At 39.9% G+C, this 16,844-nt stretch overlaps 1 protein-coding gene and 1 long non-coding RNA gene across 3 annotated transcripts in view; one reads left to right on the top strand and one right to left on the bottom strand.

Moving 5' to 3' along the window:
* LOC148347455 (uncharacterized) overlaps positions 1-5,445 on the top strand; it is a 46,821-nt gene extending 41,376 nt beyond the window's left edge. The window contains exon 6 of the long non-coding RNA XR_015847946.1: positions 5,215-5,445. This is a non-coding gene — a long non-coding RNA (uncharacterized LOC148347455). The remainder of the gene's footprint in view (positions 1-5,214) is intronic.
* snx29 (sorting nexin 29) overlaps positions 1-16,844 on the bottom strand; it is a 106,201-nt gene that overhangs the window by 17,103 nt on the left and 72,254 nt on the right. Inside the window, exons 16-20 of one of the 2 annotated variants that reach the window (XM_088323376.1) lie at positions 16,494-16,610; positions 16,258-16,313; positions 15,202-15,283; positions 3,852-3,992; positions 2,204-2,374 (exon numbers count right to left, since the gene is read on the bottom strand). In XM_088323376.1, the coding sequence (XP_088179502.1) occupies positions 2,219-2,374; positions 3,852-3,992; positions 15,202-15,283; positions 16,258-16,313; positions 16,494-16,610 (552 nt within the window). In that variant the 3' untranslated portion in view covers positions 2,204-2,218. Of the gene's footprint in view, positions 1-2,203; positions 2,375-3,851; positions 3,993-15,201; positions 15,284-16,257; positions 16,314-16,493; positions 16,611-16,844 lie in introns of those variants that run through there. The other variant, XM_088323375.1, reaches the window with a different exon arrangement.

Genomic DNA, 16,844 nt, shown 5'->3' with positions numbered 1-16,844 from the left:
ACGTCGGTTCTGAGAGCGAGTAAAGGACGAGAAACAAGCGGACGGGAGAAAGTTAAGCAGAGTAATAAATTAAAAAAATACTTCAAAAAAAGGATATTGACTTGTATGGAAGGAGCAAGAAAAGATTGGTGGGCCACCAGGCTTACGACGTACTAAGGGAAACCCTTGGCAACCTCAGTCTTGTGTTATCTGGAAATATACCGTAAATTCCGGACTATAAGCCGCTACTTTTTCCCCAAACTTTCAACCCTCCGGCTTATTCAGTGATGCGGCCAATTTATGTTATTTTTCTAACGGTCGCCAGCGGTGCTCGAGTACAAAAGGTAAGATTTAGACTGCAACTTTTTAGCTTGTGCACAAGTTAAATTAGCATAGACATATCCTCATCATGCAAATTGCAAAAAGAAAGGCACATGACGCAACTTTCAAGCTAAACGCAATCGAGCAGTCCGATAGTGAAGGAAACTGAGCTACCGCACGTAAACTTTACTTTGCGAGCGTGTTGCTAGTGTGTTTTTGAATAAGGGAGCGTAGGACGACGTCTACATGACTAAGTCTCTTTCCCATACTGAGGGAAGACGACTTTGATGACGTCAGTTATAAGGAGGAAGATGAGGACGGTTTACCGTGCTTACTACAAGCTCAGTATGTTTTTTTAACAGAGCTGTTTACTGTGTTGCGAGCGTGTTGCTAGTAGCGTTTTGCTACCCTTCACAGGCACGGTTTGGGATGAAAGTTATAATATTATTATTAAAGCTTTGAAAACTCTCTCGGTGTACCGTCTTTCTTTGTAAATATGTGTAACCATGGATATTATGTATTTGCAACTGTATATTTTGTAATGTATTTATTTTAGAAACTTATTCTCATATGTTTTGTACGAGCAAATGAGAAAGAAGGGGCGGGGCAAACACGGGCTGATGGGAAGTGGAGTAAAGGTGAGACGTGTTTGTGGACACGGCCGACAATAGTGGATACATATTTTTCCCACCCTTACCTTTGGAAATATACACTTTTTTCCTTGGATTACTTTCAACAGGCACCCGGACTCTGCAGGTCTGCATTAAATCTTAAGTACCGGTATCATTTTCCATTCATTTTGCCGGGTGTGTTATTTGAACTGTGTCGGGTATGGGTTAATTTCGTGTTTGTATTGCGTTTTTTCAATGTGGGCGCATGCGGCTAATATACAGGTGCGGCTTTGTGTATGCACAAAATCGGTTTTCCTCCCAAAATGTGGTAGGCGCGGCTTAAAATCTGGTGCGCTCTATAGTCCGATTTTCCGGTATATATAATGTGTAGAGGCCACTGATTTTTTTTTTTTTTTTAGATTATAATTTATTTTGTTTTTAAGATAAAAGGAAATATTCCACTGACCTTTAGATCATTTTACAGGGTTTGTACAACTCATTTAAATCCTTAAATGTTTGAATTTTGGGTGGAGTGCTTGTAGATGCTTGAAATTCTTGCCATATTTGTTAATAAGTCTGCTTAGAGTTGGGGTGCGCATAGTTTATGCAAAATGTGCAAAATTAATAGGTTTTAAAAAGTAATTTTCATATTTTATTAAAATGAATAATGTATAATGCTTAAAATAAAAAAAAATACAAACAAGGGTAAAAAAGGTGATTATATTTCCCTTTTTAACAATTTTTTTAAATTAAATTACATATTTAAATAAAATAAATATGTAAAATGTTCAGAATTATACAACAAAATAGTTTTCCCTTTCGCAGTAATTTTCTAATTTCTAGTGCCTGATTGCAAAACCGCCTTCAAGAGTACTCACCAATTCCTACTAAAAAAGATGAAGGCGCACAAAATGAAAAACAGTCCGCATTCAAACATTTGAGCCTTTCGGGAAATAAACTGCTGTGTGATACGTGAGGGATGAGAAGGTGGGACAAAGAGTCGCTCTGGCGGGTGCAGGGGGAATCTATTTGTAAAGAGTTAAAAAAAATAGAGAGCGAGCGAGAGCACATGCAAAGTGTGTAGGTGAGCAAAAGAGGCCAACAGGGGCTTGTAAAATTGTCTGACATGAAAATAAAAGAGGCGGAGGCGAACAAAGGCAGAGGTGATTTACTCTGTGTGTGCACACTGGCACAAAACAGTAGCGGGAAGAAGAGAAAGGACGACCAAAAAAATATACATATTTATGAATGTTTCTGTCCACTGGAAATTGGGGCACATGGCCAAACCCAAACCTCTGAATGTCTTTTCAAAGCAGGAGTGGGCCTTTTCTGCAAAATCTCCCAGGAAAGCAATCATTGACACAAACCACCTGTGTAATGGCAGGGGGGACAGCTTTCAAGGACACGACGATGGGTCGGCCATATGGCGCTTCAGGTTTGCGGGCCTTTGAGCCCAACTGCAGCTTCAGCCATAGAGGTTTTCAATCAGATATACTAAACTATCAGTTCACAGGCAAAACATATACTATAATAGGAACACTGAGCGAAAAGTTATCACTAAAGACCAAAACTATGGAATATTTGCACCTTAAAAGAACTTTTATATTGTAATACAGGATTGTAACGTGGAGTACCACAGGGTTCAATATCTGGCCCAATACAATTTTTTTCTTGAATGCCTCTAAACTAAAACTTAAGTCTTAAAAATTCATTAGCAAATTAGCAATTTTATCACTCTAAAACACACTATAGAAAAATCTTTTGTATGTGTGTATATATATATATATATATATATATATATATATATATAGTTATGAGCCTAGGCTAGCCAAGTTTTAAACCTAAAATAGAAAAATGTGAGCCTAAATGCACTGGAGCAAGTATGGAGTAAACAAGCTAAAGGTCTAACTAACAAAAAGGTAGATGTATTAAGTAACAGAACCAATACGAAACTAGCAGCATATGGCCAAGGGACTAGAGGAATTATGCCTAACCAAATAACTTAAAATGGTAAAGGAGGGAAGCACCTGAATTGTACAGACAATGCCTGACCTACAAACGCGTTCCGGACGATCGTTCGTAAATTGAATTTGTTCGCAAGTTGCTTCAGTGCTACATTTTGTATGTTTCAGGCTTGTATAAGTAACGTGTATTATTTTGTACTAAAAATTAAACATTTAATATAATAATGTGCTCCATAAAGATAAATAAAGTGTAACTAACTTTTGGAAGATGGGCTTCAAGAGCTCCTCCTCCGTGGTAGAGAGTGGACGAAAGAAAAAGCGATCCAACCATTTTCTCAACCGCATTAAGTTTCCATATTCCACTCTCATTTCAAATGAGACGGCTCGCGCCTCTTGTTTATACTTTACACCAACCATATTGAACGACATATTAAACAATAAAAATGTCAAAGTTCTTAGCGCGCTATTAATACAGTACACGTTGTTAGGATTACACACGAACCAGCAAGCCGGATTTCTTTTTCGGGGTGTATGCTGGGTGACCTCTCGCGGTGCCACACGGCAGTAGCGGCGGAAAGAAGCACTACAGTAATGTCCTGTACTCGGAAAAAGGCGCGCACAATACCAAATATAACTTACAGAAATGTCCGGATATTTTTTAAAATCACGAAAAAAATATTCAGATCTACCGTTTTGCGTAAGTCGGGAGGCGTATGTACAACTAACAAATAAAAGCCAGTCACTGACTGTATTGCTCTAGCTAAAAAGTGCAAGGGTGGCATACCCCCCCTCGGGGACTCCGGCCTTCTGAAGTCATGCTTAAATTAAAATATCCATTTTGTTTATTCTAGACAACCACATGACTCTGGGAGAAACCCCATCATATACAGTACAAGACGTGAACCACTACGGTCTATTGTTTTTACCAGGGAAAAACAATTTCCAAGCATTCTGGCCTATCAATGGCAGAGCTTACCTTGTTCCCGATGGCTTTCTTGGGCGGGAAGTTGAAAGCGTCCACCTGCGGGAACTGCGACCTGAGTCGGTTGTGCAGCTCCCGGAACTCGGTGTAGCGCCTGTACACGTTCCACTCGTTGTCCAGGATGCGAATGTAGACCTGGAAAAGGAGACACGCGTGAACGCTAATGCAAACCGACCCCTGGTCTTGAGTTCGATAAACTTGTTATTAAGGTATCAAACGGCCTTGCAGGAATCGGAAGAAAAGGGATTTTTTTTTTATCTCATGGTCTGCCTGCCACGCAGAGATAGAGTCTTTAGACGTGACAGCTCCGCCACCATTTCCATGCACCATTAGCTGCTTTATTCACACTCACAAAAGAGAGGGGGAGTGAGGAGAGGAGAGACAAAATGAGCCCATTACAAAGAAAGAGACAAGGAGATGAGCCGCAGAAACAGGGACTGAAAGTGTGCTTAAAAAAAAAAAAAAAAAAAAAAAAAAAAAAAAAATCAAAATTGAAGTTAATGTAAAAAGTTAAGATTGTGGCAAAGTCCTGTTGAAAAAAAGGACAATTCTCAGTGAATCGTGATTTTTTTTTTTTTTTTTTTTTTTTTTTTAATTTCTTCAAAATGGATTCCGTCTTTGGGGCCTCTTCCCTGTTTTTTACAACATCTTTATTAAATCACATTTTGATATGCAAAATGTTACATAAACTAGCCAGAAACTTATATTATTTTAAATCATTTATCTTTGAATGAAATTTTGAAAAAATCCTTAATGAGCAGTTATCTAATATTAAAGTTAAATTTTAGTAATACATTTTTATTATTTGAAGTAAATTATTTTTTTGTCTAAAAAAAATCTTATGAGCAAAAGTAGTATGTAAAAAAAAATCCATTAGAACTTTACTCTAATACACAGATCCCTTAACCACACGGGCCATCAGGGCTCCAATGAGGGCTCAACTCTGGAACGCTTTTTCCATTGTTGACGGTCCCTGGCCTGTTCTTGGGTCGTGCCAAAGTTGGCACCAGTCCATTCCTTAATGTTGTTTGTCTTCCTCTCCTCCTGCCCCCTTGGACTGTGCCCTGGAGAGTTTTCTTGGACAGTCCTAATGATCTTCTGACGTGACCATACCACTGAAGCCTCTTCATAGGGTCCAATGTGCCATGTGATGGTGTTGCGCACCGTTTCGTTTGTCACATGGTCTAAGTAGTTGATGCCTCGAAGTTTCTTGTAGCATCGATCTCCATGGCCTGGATTTTCTTTTCCAGTTTTGCTGTGCGAGTCCATGTCTCGCCAGCGTAGTGGAAGATGGAGGTAACCAGCGCTTGCATGAGTCTGATCTTTGAATTCACTGGATATGTTCTTGTCCCTCCAGATGGGTTGAAGTCCGGCACGTGCAGCTGTGGTTTGAACTACCTTGGCCATGATTTCTGGTTCTGATCCTTCTTCTGAAATGACAGCTCCAAAATATTTAAACTTGGGGACAGGTTGTAAGTCTTTGTGTTTGATGGTGATGGTTACTATAATACCTATGTTTTTTTGTATACTAATGTTTGACATCTCTGTTGTAGATATTGTCTTATTTTAATAAAAGCTCATTCTTAAATAGCGAATTAATGTTTTACATGAACAAGGAATAACAAATACAGTAAAATCTGAAATCCCACTGAACCGGGCAGATTTTTTTCTTTCCACGTGAAGGACAAAGCCCCAGGTGGTTGGCGTGCTTCTCCCTAGCACCCCCGTGAGGCAGTGGGGATATTGCGAGCGCTTCATCAAGCGTGACGGGGGCACGCTGGAGGCTTTACATGCAATCAAACGCGGCATGTTTGTTATGTGCTTCTATGGCACTTTGCATTTATTAGCATGCTTCCGAAGGGGCTCGTTTGGGACACCGGCCGTCATTAGGTTGCGCTCCTGGGTCGCCGCCATCGGCATGATAGAGTTTGCACGGAAGCCAGCGAGGGAGAAAGTTGATGGCGAGTGCAGAAATATAACATAAATCAAAACGAGCTTGGGGGGGTGATGTTATTGTTTTCAGAGACTACGCTTATTTCATTATCGGCTCATTCTGTCAATTTTTTAATATACTGTAATCCCTCAATACACGACTTTGATAGGCTGGTGTAAGCGCTCAGTTACATTGAAAATGAATTGATCGATTAAATCGGCCACTGAGGAAAGTCAGAAAGAAAAGCTGATCACAAGCAGGTGCTGCCTGGATTTTTATCGCGTCGGGAAATTGACCGAGGAGGCGTCAGAAGGGAAAGCTAGCAACTCTTAAGCCACCACTGCCAAACATGGCTACTCATCGACGCCAGATCCATTACCCATGAAACGGACGGCTTGGAGCTACTACTCGTGGAAAAACGCTACATTTGTGACCCATGGTTACCCGACGCTAGTGTGTCGCTAACCATCCGCTCTCTAAATCGTTTTCTTACACCGAAAGGAGTAGCCCTTCTCTTTCATAGTACTTTTGAATAATGACAATAAAGACCGTTTAATCAAATGCAATTCTATTTTTATAGTTATTTTGTTGCAGTCTTACACCATCAGGACGTCCTCTCGAGGCAAGTTTGCATGTGACTATGTTTGAGTTTTCACCAAAAACAAAACAAGCACGGAAATCCACTTTTATTTTATTTTAGTTCATGGTGTCCCCTGCCCACTGCCTCAAGACAGCTGAGATGGGCTCCAGCACCCCCACGACCCTACTGAGGATAAGCGGTGCAGATAATGGATGGATGGATGGGTTACTATGTACTAAACAGTTTTCCTGAGGGATATTACTTAACAAAGTGAATCTAGCACCAAGTAGGAGTTGAGAGTAAGACACTAAAGCTAACCAGATGCCCGAATAAGTGTGCAGCACTATTGAACGCCGAGCGACTGTTATTTATTCCACGTTTTCCGAGTGGCTTCCCCGACGATCCCCGCTGGGAACGGCGCTCGAGGTTGACGCACAAACACACCGACTGTATTTTGCTTGCATTAGACTGTAAAAAATGGGAAAGACGCAAGCAGCTGTTGTTGTCGCAGCTCCTCAAACTAAATGAGGACATCAGGACAGTTATGTATTGCTCCGATCTGTTTCCGTTAATTATTCTTCAAATGGCTATATACAGTGACTCCTCACTACTTGGGGCTTCAGTTATCACTGGTTCACTACTTTGCAGAAAAAAAAAAATAATAATTGAGAAAATTCGGGGAGGGAAAAAACACATTCTCTGTACATCAAAAACGGTTTTAACCAAAATACATACTTTTATCACAGATGACTAGGGATCTTTTCTGAAAACAACACAAATATTCACAAACAATGGAAAAAATGATTTTCATGTTTGGCCTTGAATGTGTTAACTGGTGTATTGTAACAGATGAGTGAATGCAGTTTTACACCTGAACCAACTCACCACACTAATACACACTTAAGTTGGTAATTTTTGCATTAATTGTTGTACTGGTTTGAAATAAATAAACAATTACAAAATAAAGTTTTAGCAGTGCAAGACGTCAGCTCTTTAAATCCCCAGTGTGTGATATTTGACCAGTAGATGGCACTGTATTGTCTAATTTAAAAACCAGTGCCACATAGCATAGCAGCAGGTTGCCAGATAAACATGGTGGCGATCTTAAGTAAGGATTCCACAATGTAAGAGAAATACAAATTTCTGAACATAAGATTTTTTTGGGATAAAAATTAATGGTCAGGTGTGTTTGCCTAATATTCATATCAAAGTTTTTTTTAATACCACTCGAAGGGACTAAATATGACATACCGCCTCTTTAACACATTTACACCTTCTAGTGGCCTATGATTTTTTTTTTTAAATAAAAATTAACATGCGTATGAGAGTTCAGCTATTTTGGCCTAGTATTCAAATGAATGTTTTTTGTACCACTAGGAGGCACTTAATGTTACAGTCCTTTTAACACGTTTACGCTCTATAATGGCGGAAGGGAGCATTTGGTTTACATTTTTGGGAAAATCCAAACTTTGGATAGAAATGACCCAGAGTCTTGCTTCTTCTTTTGACATCCTTTAGAAATTGATGGCGAGCTGGATTAAATCATTTCAAAGGCCAAGTCCTGCGGGCCGTATGTTTGACACGCTTGATTTAAATAATGAACCAACAAATAACACATTTCGAAGAAAGTTTTTTCATGTTTGTACGTTGCATTATTGTCGCCATGGGCGTAAAACATCAACCTGACAGTAATCTCCTTTGATCATTATTAGTTATTACGGTAGATCCCTTCGGCAAACACCGCAAACTAGCATGTATTAAAACGGACCGACCTCATCGAGACCTCCTCCGAACCAAAAGGTTCTTCTCTGAAGTTAACCCCAAGTTATTCAATATCCGAAAACGGAAAATTCAAGGTGTCGAGACCATTTCTCCCAGGAACGACGGTCCGGGCTAGCGTCTGGAACGTACCGACAGGGGATGTCTCAATTATTCATAGCGCGGATTATTATTTATGTGACTGTGTACGAAGGCAAGGAAGGTGAAAAAAGTGCGGCAGCTTTTAATTAGGCGCCTTCGCCTTTCTTCGCTTTGGTGACGCTAACAAGCATTGGGCGACGTCCAATGGCAATTTAATTCAAAGTTGAGGAGATATCTGCTGTTTTTCTGTTTGTCTTCATATTCAATTGCATCATCTTAAAAAAATGGAAAAAATGTATCTCAATGCTAATAAAATTCACTCCAGGGATGTCAAATTCAGTTCTGCTTTGGGGCCTGATCCAGACTTTGTTTTAAGGCGGGCCGGATCCGTAAAAGAATATCAATTACAAGTGTTTACCTTTTGTTTTTCCAATATTAAGCTTTATCATTCACCCTGCATTAGTAGCCTACCCTACATAAAATAATTGCGGATGACAAAGGATTTTTACACATTTATTTCCAAACAATGGGGGTGGAGTAATTCTCAGGTTTATTATGATGTTTTTTAACAGTTGAGTGAATGCAGTTTTCCATATGAACCAACTCACCATGCTATATAAACTCAACACTCCCCTCTAGTGCCCAGAATGAGCATTTGGTTTGCATTTATTTAAAATATATATAAATAAGTTTTGATATAAATGACATAGATTTACTAATTTTTACACACTCAAAATTTTTGGTGGGCCAAATTAAATTATCTGATGTGCCGCATGTTAGACATGGCTTTTCCAAACCAAAAGTAGTCTGATTTATGTTTTTTTTCCCTAATTTAGATTTTTTTTTGTCTGGTATGCAGAAAACATCTCAATTTTTTTTTTTTTTTACTACTTTACCTTTATGATTTTTTTAATTTGTCTTAAGTTGGTTACTTGTTGTTGATAACGTTTACGTTGTAAACATTTTATAGAGGACATTTTTTTCAAAAGAAATTAATATTAGATAGTTGTTTTTTTTTTCAACATGTTTTTTTTTTCAATCCATCCATCCATTATCTGCACCGTTTGTCCTTTGTAGGGTCGCGGAGGGTGCTGGAGCCCATCCCAGCTATCTTCAGGCAGTGGGCAGGGGACACCCTGAACTGGTTGCCAGCCAGTCGCAGGGCACACAGGGACAAACAGTTCACTCGCTCATTCACACTAAAGGACAATTTGGACCGGCCAATTAACCTGACGTGCATGTTTTTGGAATGTGGGAGGAACCCGGGTAGAACATGTAAACTCCGTACAGGGAGGCTGCGGTAGCTGAAATCGAACCCTGGGCCTCCACACAGTGGGGCTGCGCGATAAACCACCTATCTACCGTGCCGCCCAACTTTTTCAAATATCGATTCGCCTTGGCGATAACTAGCAGAAACAAACGTCGTCTACTTCTGATCCAAAAACGAGCATTTTCTAATTCATGAATTGTGAATTTTATGATAATGTTTACAACAACGTCCATTTTTGGTAAAGTATAAAACGACGAAATAAACGCAGTGTGTTTTTTCACATGAAATTTAAAATATTGTAATATGTATCTGTATTTTCCAGACTATAATTTTCTACGTGCAGCACTTAACTAAAAATGTGTTTTCTGTACTACAAAGCGCACCTAAAAACTCCAAATTGGCTAGAATTGTGAAAGTACACCTCATAACCCGGTACGCCTTATATATTGCAAAATACGTTGGATAAGATCTGAAATGCTTACAGTAATCATTCCTATCATTACTACATGAGATTTTACGTTATACTACCGTATTTGTGCAATGATTGATTAATCAGATATAATCTCTGTCCCTTTATTTATATCTTTCAAGATAACTCGGTTTTCTCGATTCTCTAACATCGTTTCTGGCACCCGTTAGTAAAAAATAGTTTGATAATGAGATGAACTGTAATGCCTTTTCGTACGTCACCTGTGTCACTAGTGTTTATGTTTCAGCATTCTCACTGTTGTGCTCTGGGTTCGATTCCTGTTGCATGTTTTGCGATTTTGGTCAGCAACATTTATCAATCATTGCATTCACCAAATGTCTAAAATAGGCAACAGTTATACACCAATAAATACAAAAGCTTTTACTGTCATTTTAATTACATGTGCCTTATAGTCCAGTGCACCTTATTTATGTAAAATATATGACAAAAGACTAATTTTGGGGGGTGCGCCTTATAATCCAGTGTGCCTTATAGTGTAGGAAATACAGTAGTTTTGACGTAGAGGAAGACAGCAGTTGTTATTTGGCCAGAGAATTATGTAAATTATCACTGTAGGAAACTATGCTAGCTTTCTGACAAAAGACAGTGGAGGAATTCCTATTTTCAACACAAATTTGTTCAGCACACAACAAAAACCAAGGAATTGCCCATGGTGTCCCGATACTTTTTTAGCAAACCCAAAGCAATGTTTTCCTTCAGATTTTCTATGAAGCCCCTCGTCAAGGACTTTTGAAATTTGTGATTCATTGTTGTCATCAGGGTTGCGGTGGATGTGGGAGGGTCTGACTTGCATTGCCTCGTTATTAATCACCAGCAGCATCACCAGCTTACAAACATCTGATCACAATCAATAACAGGAAATTAACGAAAGAGGGCCAAGGAAATCGGGGGCAGAACAGAAGGGGTGTGTCCTAAGGAGTTGATCAAAAGTCTATTTTAAAAAAGGGTTATTATTAGAGGGAACTAGTATCTATCATGAACAATCCACGTTGATTTATTTGATATTAAATAATATTTAATATAAAAAAGTACCCCCAGCTACTCATGATAGAGTGACTCCATCAATGATCTTGGTGGAAGTCGTTACAGAAAAGGTTGGGAGAGAAGTAGCTGTAGGGGGTAGGAAAAAAGAGAGAAAATGGAGGGGGGTGAAAGGGGAGAGAAGTGTAGAATTTGAGGGAAGTAAAAAGTGAGTAGTGGTGTTTATATGGGCTTCCCTTCTTGTCTTGGTGAGCTTATGATGAAGGTTGCTGACCTGACTTGAAAAATCCTATCAGTTCTCCGGAAAAAAAAGGTTAGGATCACAGCTTCGGGTCAATGAGAAAAAAAGACGGAGGAAGAGCCTTCAAACATACTTAGGAGGAGATTTTAAAAAAAAATTATGATTCTCCCCAGTCTCTTAAAGTGTTCTATCACGACAAGCAGCTCACCTTAACAACATCGACTGGAGTAACCTTGGCCATTCATTACACTGTCCGAGAAGAAAAGCCCGTTCCAGGGGGAGCCATTATACGGATATAGCTTTGGGAAGGAAACTTTCTGGCCGGCCAGATGGGCTCAACTTTCTATCGGGCTTACGAACTGGACGGGGGGGGGGTTCCCTGAAGCAGACACTGAGGAGGCCGATCATAACCAATCCCTGCAGGCTTGTTTTTATCCACCTTTAAGCACTCCAAAAGTAAAACCTAGAAAGAAACCAGTCCTTAAATTAGCGACAAACAATTATGAATATTGAGACCAAAATACTCACTACCTACCACCATTACAATGCAAAATTCTGTAAAACAAAATACATTCTCATATATGATTAAATAAGACTGAAGGGTCAAACAAAGCGGGACGAATAGAACACCAAAGAAAATCCATAGCAACCGACATCACCACCATAAAGAGTAACTGAAAAGCAATATACTGGTGTAAATAAGCGTGGCTGACAGTAGAAACTGCATAACAACCTTCTCAATGTTTCCTAATGTTCCTCATGCTGAGGTATTGAGTTTTCCCTTGCCCTCATGTAGGTTTTAGATCAGGGGATGGTGTAACAATAGTCTGTAGACTGCAGTGGTCTGTGGTCTGTGCAGCCCTTTGAGATTTCATGTGATTAAGGGCTATACAAAAACATGACGTGGTGCTCGCGTGCCCTCAAAGGACAGCTGAGGTGTCCGCGGACCTGTTTTTAAAATCTTACCAGGCCTGGGTCATTGTGCTTTTCTAGGAAAATGTTTTTTTTTTGTGGTTCAATATTTAACCAGGTAATAACGTAGTAACAACTCAGCAGTAACATATGGCAGTGTCTTTCAACCTTTTTTGAGCCTGGGCATGTTTTTTACATTGGAAAGATTTTGCGGCACACCACTAACCAAAAATGTTATAAAATGACACTGAACAGTATGTTTAATTACAATATAATTTTTAATACCCCCAGTTTATACAGCACATACACATGACAATGATATAATATTTGCAGAAAACAATTCACACCTGACGATCTCTTACGACACACTTGTGTGTCACGGTACAGTAGTTGAAAATCACTGACATTAGGTGTTCATTTCGAAATTCATATTAAATTGGGTGCCCCTTTGCTCTGATTAGTAACCAAAAGTAGCTCTCGGCTTGTATAAGGTTGGAAACCCCTGCTCTAGAAGTTGCTAAGGGAATGACAACATTGCCATTAAAATTAATATAGTAAATGCATAGGAACTGACAAAAAGTGCAGAGTAACTGCACAACAACTAATCAAATTGACTAGTGAAACCAAGGGGGAACCAATGTAACACTGCAGTAACTGCATGGTGACTGATTACATTACAACGGGGGCCAGAGAGTAACTGCAAAACAACTACCGTACTAATCAAGAGATGTGTGGCTGATTACCAACTGCATAATGACTGACAACAAAATCATTAAAAGGGCCAGGGTAACTGCATACAAACTAACAACATCACAAGATACAGCATAACTGCATAGTAATTTCAGGACTATAAGCCGCGACTTTTGTCACAAGCTTTCAACCCTGCGTCTTATGCAATCGTGCCAGAGGTGCTCGGGCAGTAAGAGTGAGACACGTGGAAAATATGTGAGGAAGACGCAAGTTTAATGTAACTTCGCGTTTTGTGCATGAATAAAACCAGCATGACCCTCATCATTGAAAAAGTGTCAGTCGAAAGGGGACTGCTAACTAGCATGGGTGCAGAGTAAATTAGACAAGCTAAGAGTGGCTAATAGATATCACCACAAGAAGATAGGATGGAGTAACTGTAAAACAACAAAATAGGAGTAACTGGACAAAATAGGCTGACTATATCAACACGGGAAAAACAGCACAATGACTGAAAACATTGTCATTAAAAGGGAAATAGTAACACCATAACAACTGACATCATCATAAGGTGCAGAGTAACTAAAACAACTATTAGGACTGACTAAAACTAAACTGTAACGCTGAAGAAAGCGCATAGTGACTGAAAACATTATAAGATTTCGATACATAGAAACTAGTAGAAAAATAATAAGACGAGATAAGTGAGTAATATGAGCGTTTTCATAAGGAAAAGAGCAATACGACTGCATTGCAACCACACACATCACCATAAAACAATTACCTAACCAAAACACACTTTATAGAGGTTTTTGTATGGAGGTGAGATTGTAAGCATTAAATGAAAGAGTATATGGATATTGGTACGCTTTTATTTTGAAATGGTGCATTTCAGCCATGGCAGGCGAGTTGTGTTTTCGTCCGCACGAGAGCTGGATAAGATTTAAAACTCAGAAAAAAAAGTGTCAGTCAGCTCCCGGCTCGAGATTTACATCAATTATGGATAAGCCGAGACGGGCTGAGCTTGCTAGCGAGCCGTCCCTGATGTTCGGTTAGCGCTGATGATGTGTCACCTGTCTTTTCCTTTCCTTAACGCTTTCACCTGACTCACTTTACAGCTGTGCCTTCCGGCAATACGGATTGTGTGTGAAAGTGGTTAAAAGTTGCACGATGGCTTGAGGTATCTGAGCGGAAGCAGCAGTTTAGTTTGTTGGACAACATTTGAGTTCAGCCTCGTGGACGGCCAATCAGATGCCAGGATTAAACATCAGTGTTGCAAAAGATTCGGTGTCGGAATATGCGACCACAAATATACTGTTATCCCTCGCTGCTTTGTATTTCGTGGCCTCAGAGCATCATGGGTCAAAAGATATTTAGCGATTTATTATTCCTGCGAGCAAGGGCATTTTTGTCAGACTCGGAACTCTTTTCGTTTGGTACAAAATAAAGTGAACTGCACTCGTGCTGCCGTGATCCACTATCCCTAATAGCATATTGCTGCGAACCAGAACAGCGGACTACTTTTCAGATTTCTTTATCTAATCCCCAACAACAACAATAAACAAGGTATTACAGTATTTGTAACTGTGCTCAATTTTGCTGATAGAATTCACTATGCTTGCAAAATCATTATATGATATTGGGCAGCACAAGGTGTTTGAGGTTGCAACAATTTCTACAATTTTTCTGTCAGGTATTTCATTAGTGAATACTGAAATGCTCTTATCAAACGTCAGATGTATGGTATGTAAAGAATGTTTCCAAAATTAGATTTTTTCTTTTTTCTTAGGGGTGTCTAAGCTGAGAATATGTGAAAGGCCTTATTAGAACAGTCTTTAATAAATTCAACCCCCCAAAATGTTTGCAGTGCTCGGCAATTAGCGCCAGGACCTCGTAGCTCGCCTTTGTGCCCTTTTCATTTGACTCGCAGGGTCCAGTTAGCTTTTCGTAGACAGCATGTTTCATCTGGTAGTGCCTCTTAATATTATCATCTTTGAAAACAGACAGTCTCTTGCAAATAATGCAGACGCAGTAGTTTCGGATTTCGGTGAAAAAAATACTCCAATTTCCACTTTTCCTGTAAGCTGCGACTTTACTTTTTTTTACCACAGTCACCATGTCGTAAATGGGGCGGGGCTAAAATTTGAACATCAAGGTAGTCAAAAGACTACTGCCATCATCTGGTGAAATGGTGATTTGTTTTTTGGTACAAACTTATTTTATACTGCGGTCAACATTACTGGTGGGCCATATAATATTTATATTATGACAGGACGCGGGCCAGTAAAAATTGGATCATGGGCCGTAACTGGGCCCCGGGCCGGACTTAGGACATTGCCCTCCAGTATGTAATGATTGATAACTCAAAATAGTGTGGTTCATTTGCCAACCTGGTAGACGTGGTAGGCGTTAGCGGCTCGGCCTTGTAGGAACACAGAAGGGATCCACACGTTGATGAGTGCACGATGGGCCCTGCTGGGACACAAATAAAAGCTTCTTTACCACGTACGATTATGTCAGTCATTGCCACCGCGGACAACGCCGAGCTCAGTCGAAAAAGGAGCGGAAAGTGTTGCGTTCAAAGCCATGTTGAGAGGCTGGGTGAAGTAAGGGGGTAGCAAATGATTCACTGTAATAATGGCAGTGGTGTTCATTATACTTAGTCCTCCCCCAAGGACTACATTAGAACATTACAACACAAGCAAAGATGATATGGTCAAAAAATAAAATAGTAATATTTATTATTCTGTGCTATTAATTATAACCTGAGGTATGCAAATAACTCCAATACAAAAGTTTAGACAACAAATACATGGAATGATGTGACTTAGAGCCGGGCAATTAATTCAGCTATTTGATTAGTTAATTAAAAAAATTGACAATTTGCTCGATTGAGAAATCAAATGGAAAATTTGAAAAACCACCGCTAATTAACAATTGTCAGAATTATGGCTCGGCATTGATTACAAGACATGATTTTATTAATAACTCAAGTCTTAATTGCTGTTAGTTACAACTTTCTCATATGTATACATATTTATATATGTATGCATATTTTATTTAAAAAAAATTAAATGCAAATATTAATATTGTGTTTTTTAATCACCCAGTACTCGCACTGTTATCGCTTATTTATCGTAGTTAATTGGGAACACAACCCGCCCGCGAAACTTCCTGCTTGTAGTATTATGTGTTAAGGGACAATAGATTGCGTCTGCACAAGTGCAATTCACTTAAGACTGAAAAGCAGTAATGGCCCAAAAAAAAAAGCCACCAGGCCCAACAAAAGTAAACTCTGCCGGTCCCTGATCGCAGCATTATGTAATTGGGGATAATGCATTGCGGCCGGAAAAGTGCAGTTCACTGCACTTGCAGAATATACACCGAAGTAGCAAATTATGAAGGAGCGAGGCATTACAGTATTTCACTAAATGGACGGTTCTTACGTTTCAAAATCGGAGAGGCTTGGATCTTCTGACGTCTGACTCAGATCTCCTGGAATCTAGAAAAAAGAAAACATGTAGGAACTTATGCATCATCAACGACACACGGCTGTGATGATTTGCGTCACGTGACCAAATCCAGACGTCGTGGGCCCGTAGGCTCGTGTGCGAAAACGTGACATCTCGCTTCAGCTTTGATCGCGCCCACCACGGTGCACACGCCTCCGTTATGAACTCACCGGTCCTCTCAGCTCAATAAGTTCCTGTCTCATCTGCCTGATCAGGTGGTCCTTGGCCATGAGGGTCCGGTAAAGACGCTCGTTAAACTCGATCAACTCTCCGTGCATCTCGGCCACCTGGATGGAAAAAAAACAGCGGTTATAAAAGTTACAATTCTCGACGGCTCTGGCACAGAAGGAGCAGTCCGGGCGGTGTCTAATTAAAATTGACAGCGGAGGAGATTTAAAAGTTGTCGGGGGCCGATGCGGTATTCAGAGTTGGGATCCTGCCAGCCGGCTAATCAATTGTCTTGGGCGCTAACCGACCCTGACGGCGCCGCCTTCAATTGGGAGCGCTCATGCAAATAGTTC

This window comes from Urocampus carinirostris, chromosome 19 (genome assembly GCF_059441175.1).
Source record: "Urocampus carinirostris isolate Australia breed hairy pipefish chromosome 19, RoL_Ucar_1.0, whole genome shotgun sequence".
Lineage (NCBI taxonomy): Eukaryota > Metazoa > Chordata > Actinopteri > Syngnathiformes > Syngnathidae > Urocampus > Urocampus carinirostris.
This window is presented reverse-complemented; position numbering and strand designations above follow the sequence as displayed.